We start from the raw sequence: 20,429 nt of genomic DNA on the forward strand, positions 1-20,429 counted from the left end.
CGTGAGCCATGGCCGCTGAGCCTGCGCGTCCGGAGCCTGTGCTCCGCAATGGGAGAGGCCACAACAGTGAGAGGCCCGCATAACGCAAAAAAAAAAATGAAATGGAGAGGAAAAATTATTAAGGAGTTCAGATCTGTTTTAGGTACATACCTATTCAGTAGGCCCCTGAGTTCCAAGGAACTAACTCTCTCTGCCGTCATATCTGGAAAATAAAGAGTTTTGTGTCTCCACAGGAGTGTTTGCCTGGCTGGGCTCAGGTAGTGGCCTCTGTGGTAAGCAGCCCTTCTGGTGAAATCCCATTGGGTGGATGGAGGATTCCAGGTGGGCAAGGTTAAATGTGATTAAATACTAATTGGGGTCATACGAAAGCCAAAGCTATGGGGGAAAAGATGTACTCAGGCTATGAGGGCTACATGAGTATTTTTAATACTTTACACAAACATGAAGTTTCAGTAAGTAAAAGAAGCAGCTTGCAAAATTATAGACCCCATTCTTAGTTTAAAAAATATTCTTTCATTCTCAGAGAAAGAAATTTGTGAATGGCATTAATATATAATGGTGATTTTTTTCTTTGGGTAGTGGGATGACCCTTAAAAATGTTTTTCAAAATGTTTTTTGAAAGTTTTTTTCAAAAAACATTTTTTATAATGAGAAAAAGATAATAAAGGTATAAAATTGCTTCTGTGGACCTGGAGGGGACTGACATGCAGAACTAACAGCTGGTGTAGCTGGAGGCATGATTTGAAAAAGAAGATTGGAAACTTAGAGGCTGGAAAAAACCCAGGACGATCTGATATCGAGGGGCCTCCCGAAAACACTGAAGAAGAGGCGATGCTCTGCTGGAGATTTCCATAGGCAAAGACCGAGGACACTACAGACTTACTTTTCTGCTAACTCAAAGGCAGCTTTAAGCAAAGAGAAGGCAGGCGCCTGGGACGTGGATAGACATGGCCTGGGTGTTTGTGGGTTTTTTTTTCCAGGACCTGGAAGGTGAGAGGGCTCACTTGGAAGGTGGAATTATCCAGAACAGTTAATGGCTCCAGGGATCATAACGGAAGTAGGTATAAACTAGAAGGGAGGAATAAGAGAAGTGAACAACTAGTGCCTGAAGCAAACTGTTTAGCATTTTAAACTTGTGCCAAGCTAAGTGCATAAAATGAGCTTATGTACCTGTAATTTACAGATACTGCATATAGTTTATACCCTAAGATTTCTTCACATTGTGGTAAAACTCAGCTGTGTTCTTGAAAATGATTGCCCCAGCAATAGTTACTTTGGAGTGGAGGTTGATACAGAATTAAAGAAAAATTCTAAATCTCAAGGGCACACTCTTGGGAGAAGTGACCCCTCCCCCCATCTTTGAGCCTTGGAAGTGGAAAGTTATTATTTGCGCAGTTACATTTATTGAGCAGTTAGTGTTTGGAAGCCTAAGTGCGTTGAATGGATTGACTCATTTATTCTTCAAAGGAGCCTTATGAGTTAGACACTGCTATTATGCCCAACTTTACAAGTAAGGGAATCGAGATCTAACTGGCAAAGGGCAATGTTAGGACTGTCTGACTTTGACGCCCAAATTCCTTCCATAACGCTAGCCTGCATTCATTAGTCCTGAAAATACCCTAAAGCAAGTAACAATAGTTATAAAATACTACACTTAGTAATGCCTAGGGTGACGTTATAAAGAAACAGATATGTTTCTGTGGTGGTCATACTATGTTCATAGGAAATGTGAATTACTGTGATCTTTTTGAAGGACAATTTGGTAATATTTACAAGAAGAATTTTAATGTAAGTACCCCTTGTTTCAATTATTGAGCTACTGGAAATTCACCCTAAGGTTTAACTGGCAAAGAACATGTGCAAGATGTTCAGTGCAAAGAACTAGAATCAACCAGTGTCCTTTAGTAGAAAACTGGTTAGCTAATTCATGGTTCAGCCATTTTAAAACATGAAGTAGATCTATATGTTCTGAAGTGGAAAAATCACGAAGATATAGTAAGTGGAAAAGGCAAGGTGCTGAATGGTGTGTATAGTAAGATTACTTTTGTAGTAATTTAAAAAACACATATAGAAGATGGATTGATAGATGTAGTAGCATATAAACATTTTTTCCCCGAAAGGAAACAAAAAAGCCTTTAACAATAAATGCCTTTGGAAAGAGTAACTGAGTTATTATATTTGTACCATTTGGAGATACTTGGGCTTTAAAAGTTTTGTTTTCTTCTCCATGTTCACTGAGTTTTTTTTTTTAGAAAAACACTTTATTAAATCTTTAAAATAAAAACCCAATAGCTAGCATTTATTGAAGGTTCGTAATGAGTAAGGGACTGTGCTAAGCATTTTACATATAATTCATTATAGTCTGACATTAAATGATTAGCTCCATTTTCTAGGTGAGATGTTCGAGGCTCAGGTGAAATCACTTGCTTGAGGTCCCACAGCTAGGAAGTGGGGAAGCTGCCGTTTGAAATGCCTGTCCACCTCAATTCAGGGCCCTTGGCTCTCAACTACCAGGCTGTGCTCTTCTAATTGGTCTTTATATTCTCATTGCCTAATAAGAGTGAACTGGCAAACAACTGGAGTCTAATGAGGTAATGTATGTGAAAATACTTTTCTAAGTATAGAGATGTTTGGGGAGGACAGGCTGAGCAGCAGGAGGGAATTTAAATTGGGAGACCTGTCCACTGACCCCTAGACAGTCAGGATATTGGTGTTTTTCTTTTTCCCTGAAGAGGGGAGGATCAACGAATTTTTTTCTCCTTTAAAATATTATAAAATTATATTTATTCCCTTTTTCCTCAATAATACCTGATCACTGTTTTAAAATTAAAATGATATGGAGAAATGAAAGTCCTTTCATAATACCCCTCACTGATAATTAATGACTGTGTTTCAGATTATAATGGCTATATAACTATATATTGCACACACTCCCACATATTTTACATAAATGGGAGCAACTATATATTTGTTCAGTATATTGCTTTTTTTAATCCTTACAATATATCTTGGCCATCTTTTCATATCAGCACTTAAAAATCTACTTTTTTTAATAGCTGCACGGTATCTTATTTTGTGAATGTGTGTGTATGTACACATTATTTTTTAAATCATCTACTGAAGGACGTTTAAGTTACTTCCAATTGTTTACTCTCCTAGACGCTGCTGTAATGAATACCCTTCCTAAGAAAGTTTAGAAGGATCTTCAGACTGTGTGACATTTGTCTACCCTGTAGTCGATGAGAGTGACCCAATCGGACTCTGTACCGAGGGTAGGAGTATGTTTCCCTGCGGGGAGAAACGAAGAATTCTCTCCAAAATACTTTGGCCAACACAATCATATTAGAGTTGCCAACAGGTGGGACCACCTCAACAAGAAGGGCACCCTGTTTAGCCAGTTTAGTAACAGCAGAGACTTGCTACAATTGCTCAGCACTGATTGCTGGATCAGAAGAGGAATTTCCAGACTCAGTTACAAGCAGGGCTGGTGCAGGGCTGTGGATTCCCCCAGACAGTCTGGAGACAGCTAGCCAGGGAGGTGGGCAGCAGAGCTCCAAATCAGGCAACAGTACGTGTGGAAGCGCAGTGACCTACAAGGAGACTCATAATTCATAGACCAAACCTCTTCCAGCAGAGGGCAGTGCCTCAGATATCAGGTGGGACTCAGGCCAGCTGGAGCCAGAGCTGGGGACTTCGCGGGACAGATGACACCAACCCTAGGCTGAGGAGAAATTGAGCTAAACTCTCCTTTGGATACTGTAAGTGACATTGGGGAGTACTCAGGGAGAGACACAGTGGGACTTCACACTACTGTAATTTGCCTGTTGTCTAATGTCTAACAATTTGGGTTTGGTAATAAATCCCTATTTATACAGTTCAGCCATTAGGGCTTACAAGTAAGGGGATTTGGGGTCAATTTAATTCGACTGGCCACTGACTCAGGTTTCTGGGTGCATGCCTGAATCAAAAAGGGAGTGACATGCCTAAAATATAACCTAGGCTTCTGGGACCCTGGGGCTCTGTGGATCTGACACAAGGTTTACAAATAGAAAGTTAGCAGAGGGAAAGATATGTAAGAAGTACCAATTTTATCTAAAAATAGAAACTTAGTGTGTTTAACCCGAGTCCTTTGCTTCTGAATTCAAAGACTATGAAGGATGGCCGTTAAAACAAACTTTAACTTGGAAGAGCCAGCCATGCAAATTGCTGTGCCTGCAAATAATGAAAAGATTAAAAGAAGTTAGTCTGCTGGCCTAAACAATTTCCAATCAAGGCTTCCCTGCTGCGTAGCGGTTGGAATAAAAAATGGGGCAAAGCTGAGTTACAGTACCGTAAAGTGTACTTCTAATCCTGTTGTTTTTCGACCCTGGTGATAAGAAAGAAAGGAATGACTTTGGCATTTGCTGATGGAGACAAGGCAGATTTGCCAGATGATAAAAGTACCGTGTGTGTGCTTAATTATTTGTCAGGCACGGCTAAATAAAACACACCACAGAGGAAATCAGAACCATTAGCGAAGTCGAAGGCTAGTTTGCACGCGTTTCTTCGAAAAATGTCAAGTGGAAGAAATACCAGCAAAGAGAATCAACTTTCTTGGCTGTTTTATTTTCCCTTCTGCTTCTAGTCCGGAGATGTTTGGCGTTCTCCGGGTCGTTAGATCCGCCAAGAGTGGATCGAGTCCTCAGGCCGGGCTGGGGGCAGCTGAGACGCGGAGAGGCTTCCGCGAGGTCGGGGTGGGACTGTCCGCAGCATCAGCAGCAGGAACAGCAGCTGCGGGCAGCCGGGCGGAAAAAGGGAGGACGCCGGAGGTTCTGGGAGAGGCCCTTTGCCAAGGCCATAGCCCCGACCCGAAACCGTCCCCTGGCCGTCTCGCCCAGCAGGGCGCGGCCCCAGCGCCAGCCGGCTCGCCCCGGAGAGGTGGGACTTTCCCCACCGGAAGTGATCCCGTCCAGTCTCGGGGAACTGGGGCACCTCAACCAGTGTGTCAGGGAAACCCTTCCGGGTGTGTGCGGTGGGGGGGGGGGTGGGGGGTGAGAAAAAAAAGAGGTGGGTTCGCCTGGAGTCCCAGCGGCCGCCGCCGCCGGACGGCCCCCGCCCCTTTTCCCTCTGCGAGCCGCAGCGCAGGGGCGGCGGTGAGACCAAGGAGCCGGCCGATGGCCATGGCCTTGGCGTGACAGAGCCTCCCGGGCGGCCGGGCGGGTGAGGACGGCAGGGTATGCGGCGGCGGTGTTGGCGGCGGTGGCCGGGTCCGGGTGGGAGCCGGGGGCGGGGGGAGGGGAGGCGGCTGGCCGGGCCGCCCGGCTGGGGCGGGCGGGGGTCCGGCGGGTAACGCGCGCCCTCTCCCCGCCCCATCACAGGCCGGACGACGCCCGCGGGAGCCGCGGCCCAGAGACCCGTCCGGGCAGCAGAGACTGGAACAGAGCACACAGGCCCGGGCCGGCTCGGCGGCGCGAGCAGGAAGCGGGGTCCCTGGGCCCCTTTGTGTGAAGGGCGGGGGAGGGGTACGGGGCAGCCCCCGGCCGCAGGCTCCTCCGACGCCCGCCTTCCCGCGGGAGCCCCCGTCGGTCCTGCGGCGCCCACCCCTTCCCTCCGGGGGGCGCGCCTCGCCTCCCCCCCACTCCGGGCTGCTCCGGGCTCGCCCTCTCCCCACGCCCCCTGCCTGGGCTTCAGTTCCTATAGGAAGGGCATTACCATCCCATCCCCACCCACCCCGACACTTCGCTCTTTCCCCTCCCCCTCCTTTAACTTCCTCTTCTTCCCTCGTTGGGCCCTCGGCTGCTCTGCACTCTCCTCCCGGGTTCGCAGATTTCCGCCCACCTTCCGCCTCCCAGAGCCGCGCCGCAGCGAGCGGGGTGTAATTTTTCCCTCCCTCTGGTAGGAGTTGGGGAAGGTGAGACTCATGAGGGAATACAAGGTAGTGGTGTTAGGGAGCGGAGGGGTTGGCAAATCTGCCCTGACTGTGCAGTTTGTCACTGGGACTTTCATTGAGAAATATGACCCCACCATTGAAGATTTCTACCGCAAAGAGATCGAAGTGGACTCTTCCCCCTCCGTGCTGGAAATTCTGGACACCGCAGGAACTGAGCAGTTTGCCTCCATGAGAGATCTCTACATCAAAAACGGCCAAGGTTTCATCCTGGTTTATAGTCTGGTTAATCAACAGTCTTTTCAGGTAACCAAACCAAGTCTTGTAATTTGTTAGAAGGGGGTGTGGTAATCCTACATTTACTTCTGGTTTGCTTGCACCGTGCGTAAATGACTGTGTTTTGCTTTTGAAAGTTAGACATGGCGCATTTTTGAGGTTACTCCTGGCACGGAAAAGTATCGAGTTGTTTCTGTAGAGAGGACTAAAGTCAACCGTCAACAAATGTTTTAAAGTTATTTTTAAGTGAAAGAGAAGTGAAAAAGAAATGTCAGCTTGTGTATATTTAGCCTGGACAATATAGCCTTCTGAAGTTGCTTGTTCAAGTCAACAAGTCTTGGTTAATGTACTCAACAAAACAACATTTAAAAGATAATCTCGGGCAAATAGAGCACTTCAGAAGGAAAATTATTTGGAGCCGATTATCTGTTGCACAGATAACTCCTCTGCGTCTGCTTCCCCCCTCCCCCTCTCTGTTCTCAGCCAAGTCTCTCAGCCAGATGTATAAATCTTAGGGCTGCAAGATGAACTCAAGACCTGCCTTCTAGGCATTTTACTTACTTGGAGCGTGTGAAGGGAAGTTACTAATTGAAAAGACTAGTACCTAGAATTAATAACGAACAAAAATCTAGAATGACTCTCCTTTTTTGCAGTTCATCCAAATCATTTCTGATAATATTGACAATATTTATAGAAAATATGTGGAACTGGGAACACTGAACAAGTGCAGATTTCTAACCCCCGGCCGGTGGCCGAACTGGAGGTGGTCCAATTTCTTCGGAAAATCTGTCGTGTCCTTCACTGGAAGACAGACTGGAGGTTTAACATTATTTTAAGAGATGCAATAAATGTTGCTATTTATTCCTTGAAAATAAATAACCTCATATTGACCCGTTATATTGACCTCCATTGATTTAGGAAATGGATATTTTTTTCTGCATTTAAAGGTGTGCACTAATGTTGCTTACATAAGAGACATTAAGTGCTTTAGCCAAGCCAATGTGCTAATTCCACTTTTCTTAGTATTTTAACTTAAAGTACTATAGTGAGCTTTTCCAGTAACCAGATATAGCAACTTCAGGATTTTTTTTCTTTTAAAGGTAATAATAAATGAAACAACGCTACTGTGACCAAACTAAAGTTCATTTTATGTAGGCTTAAATTCCAAAGCATTACTATTATAAAAGCATTTTTCACCAGAAAGTACCAATGTGCTAAAGGTGCTATTTGACAGGCGTTTTCTTTCTAAAGGATCCTTGGGACATTTGTTATTCTATTAGCTGACTCTCTTGAGGCTGGCAGTCTTTTGAAGGGTTTTTCATAAGATATCCATTATAGCTACTTCTTTTATACACATAAATAAAGAGTGAAAAACTGCCATTATTTCAATGGAGACTGAAACTCTTTTAAGCCCAAATGCCGTAAATTTGGATTCTCGGCTGAACTTGTGTTTCCATAAGGACACAGGGAAAAGAAGCTTAACCTAGAAGACTGAATTGATATGTGATCAAACAAAATTGTTACAAATGTCAAATAACCGTATGTTTTTGTAAATTTTCAGTCCCTTGTTCTTCCTTCATCCTGCAAGTGAATACTGTGCACTGTAACTATTCAAATTAAACACGTGTTATATTTAAGTCAAATCTTTTAAGTTACAAAAAAATCCAAAAAACTAATGTTAGTATTAAATCTATAGCATGTCTTAAATCAGTACTACCCGCCCCCCCCAAAGTTCACCCTCCTAGAGAATTGTTAAGGCTCTTACCTTTTGTAATTAATTGTAATTACTTAGAAAAAGTAATACATGCGGGAGAAAATTCAAGTTGTAAACCTGAACATAGGCAAAGGAAAGTTTGACTTCTTCCCGCCCAGACTCCCCCCTGCATTGTCCCTCCCAGGAGCTGCTCACTAGTGTACAGTAATTTCTAACATTGAAGTGTATTTTGAGGATAAAGGCATACCGTTACATTTAAAATGAAACATTGACATGTGTGAATCTGTTTTTAACTTTGGTCTTCTAGACACAAAGCAGTGTTTTTGTTCCCACCTAAAACACTTTCTCTCAAGCGCTCTTGCTAAATGGCTAGGAATGCATAGATGCTGCCATCCTGTGCTAGGATAACAGGTGTTATCAGGAGTGATGACAAGCCGGCAGGTTTAAGGACATGGCCAGACACCCTTTTGTACAAATGGATTCATCATGTTTGGGAATTTGCTTTTCAAATCAGTATCGACTGAGGGAAAGAAGTGATTAAATGAGTCCTAAAGTTAGTGTGCAACCTATGTTTTATATTCTTGACAGAAATCCAGCAGGTGGAATCTGGAAATTACCTACTTGCTACTTCAATGGAGAAAATGACATTTTCTCTATTTGGGTGTGTGGTTTTATTTTGGATTCAGCGTTCTCTACTTACTGAAGGATGACTTCTTGCAATATTGCAATATTTCTTTTATGGTTATGCAAATAGCATAATTTTTTTCCTTTCTCTTTGTGACTGTTTACATAGGATATCAAGCCAATGAGAGATCAGATTGTCAGAGTGAAGAGATATGAAAAAGTCCCACTGATCCTAGTAGGAAATAAAGTGGATCTGGAACCAGAAAGAGAGGTTATGTCTTCAGAAGGCAGAGCTCTGGCTCAAGAATGGGGCTGTCCTTTCATGGAGACATCGGCAAAAAGTAAATCAATGGTGGATGAACTTTTTGCCGAGATCGTCAGGCAAATGAACTATTCTTCCCTGCCCGAGAAGCAAGATCAGTGTTGTACAACTTGCGTTGTCCAGTAAAAAAAAGATAACCTCAATCATGGCCATACCGAGCAGGTTAGTTGTTGATGGAACCTTATGTTTTTGGTCAAGTGGAACAAAAAGCTGGGTAATACTAATAATACACATTGTGCTACCTTAAATTTCTTTATTTTTAAAATAGTATTTCCCTTAGCGCAAAATAGTCAACATTCAATGTAGAAAATCGAAAAAAATACAGATTAGTAAAATGAAGGTAAGAAATTGCCTGTATTCCCATCACCAAGATTTGTTTTTTAAAGCAACTTACTGTGCTTCTCTCTCTGGTAACATTCCTTTGGGGTGGGGTAAGTTAAAGGATGATACACCTTTCCCTGTTTTGGTGATGTGGCATCCAAAATGCATGGGAGAGCATCCAGTAATAATTTGAGAAGATGATTAGCTTTGTGTTTTCTATACTTTTCTTTTCTGGGCTGGAGAGCTGCTGTAATTGAAATCATCAATTTACTAATCACCCAAGTGCTAGATTTACAGGATGATTATTTAATCAAGTTAATATGTACCTTGCACTGGAGGGACTTAAGTGACCTCTGATAATAATAAATTATAGTGCCACAATGTACCTTGACTTCATTATGAATATATGGTCCAGATGAGAATCTGGTGAAATCATCTGTGATGTGTTTAGAACGGACAGTCCCAAGCCTAGGAAAATAATGTATTCAGTTTAATAAATAATGGAGTTAATAAGAACAATAGTAAAATCTTCAAACCTTTCATTGGGCTAATAACTTAATAAAGGTTTTTTTAATGAATGTGTTTTTGGAAAAGTAAGGTTATATAAAATTTACTGAGCATTTAAAATGAGATTATTTTATTCATGTCATGATCTTTTAATCTAGATTGTAATTGGGCAGATAGTCTCACTTAGACAATAATACTTAGATTATAAGATAAGACAACAAATATCCTGGATGACTGAGAAACCACAGAAAATGCCAGACTAGCCTGACAATATCAGGAATGGAATTGATTGTTTTGAGCCAAGACTGACCTCAAGTCTAAGAGGCAGTGTTGCAAATGGCAACAGTCATTTCAGATTGCAGAGATGATTCCTAATCAAAGGTCTGGCTTTATATGTGCTCCCTGGAGAAAAGACTAACAGTCCCTAATTTATCTTTTCAGACAAGATCTTCTGTCAGCTGGTGTCATCTTTGAAAATGAAGGATGACAACAGTGCTTTATTCAAAATGCTTTCACTCATCAGTTTTTGAGCATACCAGAATGAGATGAAAACACATTTATTGTCTTATACCTAGCTCCATCTGTTATCATATAGTGTCACTGTGCAGACTGTAGCCCAGCATATGTTTTGTTGATAGCATCACACTTGCAATATAGTTTTTTGAGGCAGGAACAGGCCTATGTAGGTGATTGAGTCCAGGGTTCTTGATACCACAATGTCTCTTCTTAAATTGTAAGCCAGCTTCAAGTTTGAGCAAGTTCTGTGTGGTGTCGCATCTTTACCGTTATGCTCTACTTCTCTATCTGACACTTTTAACCAGGCAAATGACGTAAGTGTGTGCATTTTAGTTTTATCATCTTTATAAAAAATTAACCAGCTCCTGCAAAATGTTCCCAGTTTTTTTCTGTCATTAATGTAGACAGCTATAGGAAGGAAACTGAATAAAATTGGTCTCACATGTAGAGGGCCACTGTCTTATTCAAATTGGCAAATGAGTAATGTCTAAAGCTATTTTTAAAGATTTCTTATTCTGAGTTATTTCTGAGTTTATTTCATTTTGCAGCTTGTGTGATCTAAATTACTTTTAATCTGTTTGGTTACCTACACGAATGATTAAGTAGACTTTTTAATATCTCAAGGAAACTATGTTTATATTTTTTGTTAACTAAGGTACTGAAATCAGAAAATATTAATAACAATAATTGCTCATTTTTATAATAATGGGTTAAGTTGCCTGTGTAGTTTTTGTTTGGTTTTTATAAGCAGAATACACAATTGAAGGTGTGAGTCTTGAAATAAAATATCTAATCAGCTGGATTTCTGAAAATATTATAGGGAGTCCCCTGACCAAGATCTTTTAGAACAAAGCACACTATACGCAGTGGGTTTTTTTGCTATCAAATAAAATTGAACTGATGTGCACAGGTATCTGTAATTGGAGGTCCATAAAGTTTGTGGTTGTGCTTGCTTACTATTTATTTGAAAAAATAGGTGATGGATTCTGAGTCCTGTAGCTTGAGTCATAGAGCTCTGAAGTCTACCAGTCCCAGATTCAGATTGAAGATCAAACTTTGACAAATAAAGGTGATTTGGGAAATGTTTGTCCTTAATATTTATAAGAGTACCTTGTCCAAATTAGAGATAGTAAGACTCAAGTGAGTCAGAAGAACTGTGATTGTTGTAAGTTGGTTTCTCTTAATTGAAAGGGAAAATATATTAATGTTCTAAGCATTACTGCTGATAATTCCTCACATTTATTTCTTACCACCCTTCAATTTGAGTGACCAGTCTGTTGCCCAACACCTGTTTATCTGCATGGCTCCCAGGATTGTTTCCTCACCTTTCACCCTCCCACTGGCAGTAATCTTACTGTAAGTCTGGAAGCAATGCCAGATTCCTTATGCACTGCTTTCGTGGCTGGTTTCCTTACTGACCTGAGGAGCCTGCCACCAACTGCTTTGAAGGACTTCGTTTACTATGCAGCAGAAGTATAATAGAAACCCAGGTCAGTGTTGCAGCCCTGTCTTGGTTTTATTAACTGTATCATCGTTCCCCTGTATTGGTGTAAATAGTTGACATTAGGCTGTTGTGAGATACTGTCGTTGAGAATGATGAGTGTTTTGTTAATAATCTCATAATACTATAAAAGAAGTAAATCACAGTGCTGTGGGGTTTCAGGGAAAGGAGAGACCACGTTCAGTTAGAGCAGGTTCTCAACATTCAGGACTCTTTGCTGTAGCGACCATCCTGTGCATTGCAGAATGTTTAGCAGCATCCCTAGCCTCGACCTACTAGATGCCAAGAGCATTCCCCCCGCCCCTCTGTCGTGGTGAACAGTAATATTTTCAGACATCGCCAGGTGTCTCCTGGGGGCAAAATTGCCCCTGGTTAAGAACCACTGATTTAGAGGAACCGGGGAGCAGTAGCGTTTGAGTCAGGCCTTGAAGAATGGGTAGGATTTGAGTGGATGGGGGGAGGGGTAGAGGTGATTTCCAAACAGAGGGAATGCCAGAAAGAAAGAAAATAATATCCTAAAAATATTCTGTTAGGGAAGTACAGTAAAGTTATTCCTTAAATGTGATCATTTGGTAAATACTCTTTTGGCAAATAGAATTTTTTTAAAGATTATTTTTTCAAGGATTCCTGTATCTCAGTCCAGTATTGACAGAAATTAATATAATTATTTTTTTAAAAAAACAGGAATAAAAGAAGGTGTTCTTTACTACAGCTTGAAGGTCTCCTGCAGGATTTTATCCTATTTTTCTCCGTGTATTATGGACGGGTTCTCTCGACGAGAGTAAGTGGTGCATAAGAGTACCAAACACCGGGAATCAAACTGAAAGAACAAAGATCATTATTTATGTCAGCCTCAGTTCATTATATATGTCAGCCCGAAGAAAAAGGGAGATTCTTGATTCAAGACTAGTACATCATTTCACGTGGCGGCAGAATGCCCGGGATGTTAACAAAGGCTCCTGAAAGGCTGAACCATCTATGAATGTCATTTTAGTCTAGCTGGCCTTACTATTTCTAAACACAGTGGAATTGATTAGCATTTTCAGGTTTTTTTAAAATAAATAAATATGTGGAATCAGAATTGTTTCTAATCTTTTTTCCAGCTTTTAATTAGATATGATATGCTGGGGATTTAGCAGATGTGAGGGGGAAATCATGAAAATTAAATCACATTTTGTACTTTAAAATGCTGGCATTTTCATATCCAAGTTAAATATTAATCATGTCAGTAAAACACTGGGGTGGAATTCTATTGTTGAAGTTACAGTTTAGATAGATACTTCCTTTTTTCCCCCCTGCCCTATCTTGCTTATCACTTTGGAGAAAATAGCTTACTTTAAATGCTCGTTCGTCATCCAGTTCACATAGTGAGCCAGAATGGAGCCTGTGACACAGCGGCCCTGAGTGGAGGGGAGGAGAAAGCATTCCTTGGGGTAGTGTGCACCATATAGATCTGCAATGGACCTGGGGGAAAAGGGAAGAACAGAGTTGCCTTGTCCTTTCTGCCCACTAATTCTCCCAGACCTTCACTGACCCCCACAAGGTTCATGGTTTGGGACTGTTCAGGGTGGATAGGTGCCTAGTTAGACCTGCTCTGGGTGTGGAGGTGTCTGTGATTAGAATGACTCTTTGTATATCTGTTCCCACTTTAACTGCTTCCTTTTAACCTCAAGATTAGGCTTTTATTGCAGAATAAAATGCATTTGAGCCATTCACTTTTACTCTGTTACCTCTCTAGCTTAGAATGAGCCATCAGTAGAATTAACAAAAATTGCATCATGGAGTTGGAGAATTGCCACTGAGGAAGTATTCTAGCCATACTTCAGGAAAGATTCTCCTCGTGGGAGTACTTCTCAGTGGAATTCTAAAATCCAGAAGATAATATCACCAAGAAAAACTTAAATCCTGTCAGCTGTTGGAAAAACTTATCCTACTAAAAACATACTCCCAAATTCCTTTGATTAGCCACAGTCTTAGGAGTATGGGATTCAGAAAAAGCAATTTAGAGTTGAGGGAAGCAGTGCCCTACCTGGTTTAATTCAAAGCTAGCAGCTCGGATCAGATCATTGGGCTCACACTGCTTATTATCAGTGGGCATGACCATACTGTTTGAGATCTCAGAATTGAATTCATCATATTAATTTAAACTTAGAGATTTTAGGTCTAGGACGTAAGAAAAATAGCTTTTCCTTTTTACCCTGGGTTTACTGTAAACTTTTAGTGTGCATGTTCTCCTTAAAGCACGGTTCACCTTCCATTTGAGGATTCTATGCCATAGGTTCAGCTTCTGCTCTCTAATGGGTGACAGATGAGCACTTTTAATGATCCTATAGCTCTCTCACTCCACCCCCTAATAAGCTTCATGAGTGTTATGCAAATTACAGTGGAGAAACAAGCAAGATATTTGACAAAAAACATAAACTCTATCAACAGAATTCTAGCCTAGTGCTTTGCTAATATAATTAATATTTAACTTGGATATGAAAATGCCAAGTAAAAACGGGAAAACGAAATTTATTTTTTTAAAAGTTCCTTTGGTTAAGTCCCCAGAATATCATATGTATAAAACTGGAAAAAGTTAAAATTGATTATGGTTGCACATTTATATTTGCTAAAAAGAATGCTAGTAAATACCATTGTATTTAGAAATGCTAAATCCAGCTAAGCTAGAAAGGCATTCATAAACTGCTAAGCCTTTTAGGAGCCTTTGTTAATATCCCAGGCATTCTGCTGCCACGTGAAATGATGTGCTAGTCTTGAATCAAGAGTCTCCCTTTTTCTTCACGCTGACATAAATAATGATCTTTGTTCTTTCAGTTCTGTGTTTGGTACTCTCGTGTACCAATTTACCCCACTTGGGAGACCCTATTTCATAATTTCCTGAGCAAAAGGTTTGGACTGTTGTTTGGGATTTTTTTTTATTCTTTCCTAACAAAATCTAATTAGAAAAAAGTGGAAAAGTGAAACCAGTTAAGCAAGAATTTGAGCAGAAGCTTCCAGCGTTCAGATTTGTTGGGTGTCTTGCTGGAAACTTGAGAGTAAGGACGAGCATCACTTGGGTTCTATCTCACAAGTAGCATGTACTTTTGCAGTGTGTCTGGATGTGATATCCTGGGAGTTAAAAAGTATGACTTTGACCAGCTGCCTTTAAAACTTCTGGAATGTTTTTTAAATGAATAAGAGTTGTTAGTACACTGAAAATTTTGCTTTCATAGTGTGGAGCAGTAGCGTTTACATTTTGCATTCAGGGAACTTCTAATCTGAGAGAGACTGTACTTTTGGCTTCATGCAAGCTTTTGCCTCAGAATTTATTACTGCAGAGAATTAAAATTTATTACTCTCTGGAAAAGTAGTTGGTATTAATACTTTGTTTAATGGTATGCCTCATATTAATACTGTTGAATCTGACCCGGGATTTATCTATGTCTCTTGATTTCACTGGAGTATTGTCATCCTGTGGAATGTGGATAGACCAAGTATTAACCAGGTTTTTAGAGGGTGGGAAATAATGCATTTATCACATTTTATTTAATGTAGATTATGGTTAATAAGCTGGTATGTATTCTTAATGTTTATTTTGGCTAGAAATAATTACTACTTCCTCAATTTGATTTCAGAGAATGCCTGAACTATTAAATCATCCAAGTCTTCCCTATTTAAGAGACATATTCATATTTGGAAATCTTAAACTCTTTATAATTGCTTATTTTGAAAAATGTGGGTTAAAATTTATAGTCAAGGGCTTCCCTGGTGGCGCAGTGATTGAGAGCCCGCCTGCCGATGCAGGGGACACGGGTTCGTGCTCTGGTCCGGGAGGATCCCACGTGCCGCGGAGCGGCTGGGCCTGCGCGTCCAGAGCCTGTGCTCCGCAGCGGGAGAGGCCACAGCGGTGAGAGGCCCACGTACCGGAAAAAAAAAAAATTAGAGTCAACTTACTAATTCATGTTAATTGACGAAAGTCTGATCTGAAAAAGAGTCCTCACAATGAACTGAGTATATAATGAAATACTGTTGTGTTCAAATAGGTATAAAAATTGAAATGAGGCCAAAAATTAAAAATATAAAGGTCTTTAATTTGGATATCAAAGGCATAATCCTGGTCTTTTCGAAATTTATAACGTAGTTGAGAAATGAAAAAGTTACCTGACGTTTGACATGTAAGGTGCTTTCACATAGTACCTTATGTGATGTTTACCACAACCCTGTCAGGAAAGAATTTTTATCCTTATTTTAATGATGAGGAAACTGGACTTGTCCAAGCTTAAATAACCAGTGTCCTAATTAACAACTTGCGTTAATGCAAAGAAAGTCTTAATTTTAATTGGAAGAAAAATTTTTCTTTAATAATTTCTGAAGAGGCAAACTTTTGTTCTGTTTTTCCTAATGTGTTTAGGTGGCAGAATTTCAATAATAATGAGAGACGTTCTTTAAAACTAATCATTTTTATGATATAGCTGCTAATAAAGAGTTCTCTCAGGCTCTTTGAACACTAATAGATGTGTAGCTGTCAAATGAAATTAAAATTTTGCATGTATAAACATTGGTAGAGCCCTAAGATGATCTTAAGTTGGTTTCACTTGGCATTGTTTCATAGTTGCTATTCTACTCTTTGTTTCTGGCTTTATTTAACAATTTTAATCTTTTACACTAAAAAATGTAATTCCATTCCCCTAGAAGCACTTTGGTGATCCAGCATATTTAAAAGACATTGTGTCTGAATGATAGATTTTTTTTCCCCCTGGTATTAATTAGGAGGGCAGAAGTCTACCAATTCTAAGAGCAGAGACTGAGAAATCTCAATCATAGGAGAAGCTTTTATGGTTGGGAGGATGTACTGAAGAGGGCAGACCAGAGTGGGAAATTTGAACTACTGCTGTCACCTAGCATCTAACCCAAGTCGGGGTACCTAGTAGATGCTTGATAGCTAGACTTTGATTGAATTACATTCTCTTATTTTAAAATCTCAAAAAAAACCCTAACTTTTGAAGTTTTGCATATTGTCAAGTTAGTTCATAATCAGTATACATTTAATTCTAATACTATTTCCCAATAAAAACATGAAGAGATCAAAGTAGAAGTGACATTTGCCACTTTTATACTGTAAGATCTTTTAAACATGTAATAACATTTTTAATATTGTATACTTTATAAAATATAATATTTTTAAAAATAAAAGTTACAGTATATTACATCCAGTGCATCATTATAGTGTTGCTAAAATTTAATGATTCTTTTGGACCACAGAAAATTATTTTTGCTTAAATTTATGGGGAACACAGTGAAATTCCACTTTACGATTCTGGTACCATTTGCATGTGTATAGAGATCTGTTGTCAGTGTTTTCATTTTAAACTGTAATCTATATTTCTACATTTTAATGACATTTTAATCTTAATTGCAGATAAAACTCAGAGGAAATTTGCACAGATGCTGCTTTGGAGAACTTTACAACCTGGGTTGCAGAACTGAGCCTTGGTAAACCTGTCTCTATTACAGCATGTTGCCATACATCTAATTAAGTGCATAAGGTCTTTGGCCTTCAAGATCCATTGACCTTAAACAGGAATGCTTAGCACGTTTACCATATGTTTAAAATCTGTTCTTTATCAATCAGTCCTTTTGTAGCTTTCTAAGTTCTTATTGATGGCTAATATGCAAGAATTAATTTTTAATATTTTAATTGATTTCTTTAATCAGTTTCTCAACTTGTATTTATTAAATACTCAAACTCAGTATTACCTACTCAATGCCTTTTAAAAGAAAGTTATAATGGAGAAAAAATTGAGCCTTAAACAAATGGTTACTTCTGTATATTACCTCGCACCAGTGCTTCATTCTATTTGTAAAATCTTTCTCCTTTAAATGGTTGGTTAATACTTTGAGCCTTTGTTTACGTGTGGCAGTGTTGTAAAAAGAAACTAAAGATCACATTTTACCTGTATGGATGGAATATCCCTTTTCTTCAAGTGCAGTTTGTGATGTGTTTTTGTAATTAAAATGTTCTGAAAGTTACAATTGATATTTGAAATTGACTGTAGAGCATTTAGCTGAAGAGTTAAGTATTTGATTCCATTAGGTTTTCACATGTGTTATTCTCATTTACAGCATCAAATTGCAGCAGTAACATTTTCCTTTCTGTGAAGTTCTAAATTTAGTTATGACCTACTTAGCAATGCCTTTGAAGAGGGATATTGTATCCATGGTAAATTAATTGTATACCTAAACAGAGATAGCTCAGCTTTGCCTGTCAGGCTTGCAATTGACATCTAGTAGACTTCTGCACATGTAAAATTAAATTCAAATAAAATCATATACAGTTTCTAGTTCTTAATATTTGTCTTTCTGAGTAATAGTTTAAAGCAATATTTGTTAAAGTTTTCTTGCACTATCACAATTGCTTTTTAGTTATTTCTCAAGAAGCATGTTTGTAGTAGAGACAAAAATCTGTGTAACAGGAGGGAGGATAGCGCCAAGTCTCTGGGCGTTTTGTTTTTGTTTTTGTTTTTTTTGCAAATGTGCTTCTAATAGCCATTGCCTTCCATGTTGTTTACCTAATCAGCACATTTTGTCTGAATACTTGAACATTTTAACAGTAACACAGGTATAGAAGCAGAAAGAAAACTTATAAAGAGTAATCTTGTGGTTCAGTTTTAACATCATGACGAGCGCTTTTTCTAGCAATGATTTAAAAATTTTGTAAGTTTGACAGTATTTTGTTGTTGGGTTTTTATTTGGTTTTAGTTGTGTGCTTTTAATTTGCAGAAGTTAATAACTGCAGCTCACCTACTGCACCAAAGTTCTCGATTTTAGGAGCCCAGCTTTAGTCATTTGAACATGCTTCTAAATAAAACAAAACAAAAAAAACCAAAACTATACTTTTGATCTATAATAATAGCTCAATAACTTTGTCAAGGAAAGCTCTAATATATGCAGTGATGGTTTTTGGAAGGGTGTGGCAATTTTAAATTTATATTGTGTGTGATGTTCAAATAAAGTGTTATCTACATTCATGTGATTTATTGGTCAGCATGACCATTAATTATTGCGTAGAAATTAATTAAACTTTGATTTCCTTTTTTAAAATCGTGTTGCATTTGATTCCTGATCAAATTCCCTCAAAGTGAACTCTTGATTTTAGATTTTGAATTTTATGGTGAGATTGTAAGGGTGGAGGCAATTGAAACTTTGTTTCTTATTTATAAACTGCTTGAAATGAATACCTAATTTAAGTTTGCACTTTAACACCAAACTTAAAACCAAACACTCAGTTCAAAGTAGGTTAGGTGATTGTGGTTCATCTTTATTAGCTTTGTGAAATTCTAAAGGAATCAAATAATTCATAATTTAAATTTTCTGCAGATGGATTTTTTTTTAATACAGTGTTTCTTTCCTATGGATAGTTCTCATTCTCTTGCTCTCTCTCGCTCTCTCTGTCACTGACCTCAGCAGCAAGTTTAACTTGAATTCACTTAGGATCACAGGAATCAGGGGAAAGTGATTTAAAGGTGGTTTCTCCAGCACATTTTAAGAAAAGGGACCAAAAGTTATTTTAGCTTCCTCAATAGATTGCATGTCAAGTTGCTTATTAGGATAATAAATTAATATTAAATGCAATATATGTCTCGTCTTTACTATGGCATCTGTTTAGGAGTTGTTCAAATCACTGCAGTAGGGCTCTGCAAATAAAATCATGTAACCTATTATCATGGATCTAATGTACTGTAACTTTATCAATGAAAGGTAAAAAATCTCGAATAACAAGTACAAACATTGAACAATGACCTATAAAGATTTGTAAAAGTAAAATTTTTCCAATAGATTTCATTCTTGTCATTTTGTAAGACGACCCTGCAGTCCACCTGTTTGTAACTTTTTTAATAAAATAGACATCTGTATTACTGAGGTTGTTTTCTTGAATTATTTGGTGTATTACTACTTGTTATTTGCTAGCTTGTAAATCTCATAACTCAAAGTCATTACTTTTTATCAAAATGATAATGTGTATTGCAGTACATGTTTAGACAAGTTAAACGTTCACTTGTGTCCTTAGTCACCATTCTGGCATATATGGGGAAAAACTGAGATATATCCTAAAATGTAATATTTAATCAATTGAATAACTTATAAATAAATTAGAAATTAGAAATAATGGGTAAAAAAGTATAATGTATATGACTTGTCCCAAATGGAGAAAGTGGCCCAGCTACAAATCTGGCTGGGAATTGTCCATGTGTAGGACTTTCCAGATGATATTAAGCAATATAATTAAATTCTGAAATAATGAATTAAGAAAATTCAACACAATTATCACTTTGTTTTGTCCAGTGAAAGGTTTTGCCAATCACTTTAATTCACTGCTTAACCTAGTGTTTTTAAATTGTTGAACAGAATAGATGTTTTAATCTCAATGTTCTTTAAAGCCACATGTTTTCTTCGAAGTTGGACAGTTCTGTCTGTCCAAATGTATTATGAACTGGACTTTTTTAATTGTAAAAAATGGGCAGATTTATATACCTGTGTCATAACATACAGAAGATATTATGTTGTTTATTACCATCGATTATCAGTCTTTAGTTGGGCTCTAAATACCCCATATATGCCATACTAGATGCTGTCCTTCAAGTCCAAAAGCCCTTTTCTACAAGGAAGGCTCTCATGACTTCAGAGCCCTCCCCCTTTTTTTCTACCGAAGGAATAGCATCCCTCATCCAGCAAGGTCAACATTTTTAACCAAGTGAATAACAGAGAGAGAGGGTGGAGTAGGGTAAATGCCTGATGAGCC

At 39.0% G+C, this 20,429-nt stretch overlaps 1 protein-coding gene across 5 annotated transcripts; it reads left to right on the plus strand.

The window, feature by feature from the left end:
- Positions 1 to 3,542: 3,542 nt before the first annotated feature.
- RAP2C (RAP2C, member of RAS oncogene family) lies at positions 3,543 to 19,545 on the plus strand. 5 transcript variants are annotated; one of them, XR_010940075.1, is made up of 5 exons: positions 3,543 to 3,758; positions 5,358 to 6,172; positions 8,650 to 8,964; positions 10,072 to 11,636; positions 17,049 to 19,545. XR_010940075.1 is itself a non-coding variant. In XM_067724066.1 (4 exons), exons 2-3 carry the CDS (start codon positions 5,900 to 5,902, stop codon positions 8,926 to 8,928), a joined length of 552 nt encoding a protein of 183 aa, XP_067580167.1. In that variant the 5' UTR covers positions 3,543 to 3,758; positions 5,358 to 5,899; the 3' UTR covers positions 8,929 to 8,964; positions 10,072 to 11,637. The 5 variants fall into 5 exon arrangements, 4 of the variants coding, with proteins under 4 accessions (XP_067580167.1, XP_067580163.1, XP_067580164.1 ...); XM_067724066.1 differs by lacking the exon at positions 17,049 to 19,545 and having other exon boundaries at positions 10,072 to 11,637; XM_067724062.1 differs by lacking the exon at positions 10,072 to 11,636 and having other exon boundaries at positions 3,552 to 3,758.
- The last annotated feature ends 884 nt before the right edge of the window (positions 19,546 to 20,429 follow it).

This window comes from Pseudorca crassidens, chromosome X, assembly GCF_039906515.1.
Source record: "Pseudorca crassidens isolate mPseCra1 chromosome X, mPseCra1.hap1, whole genome shotgun sequence".
Taxonomy (NCBI): domain Eukaryota; kingdom Metazoa; phylum Chordata; class Mammalia; order Artiodactyla; family Delphinidae; genus Pseudorca; species Pseudorca crassidens.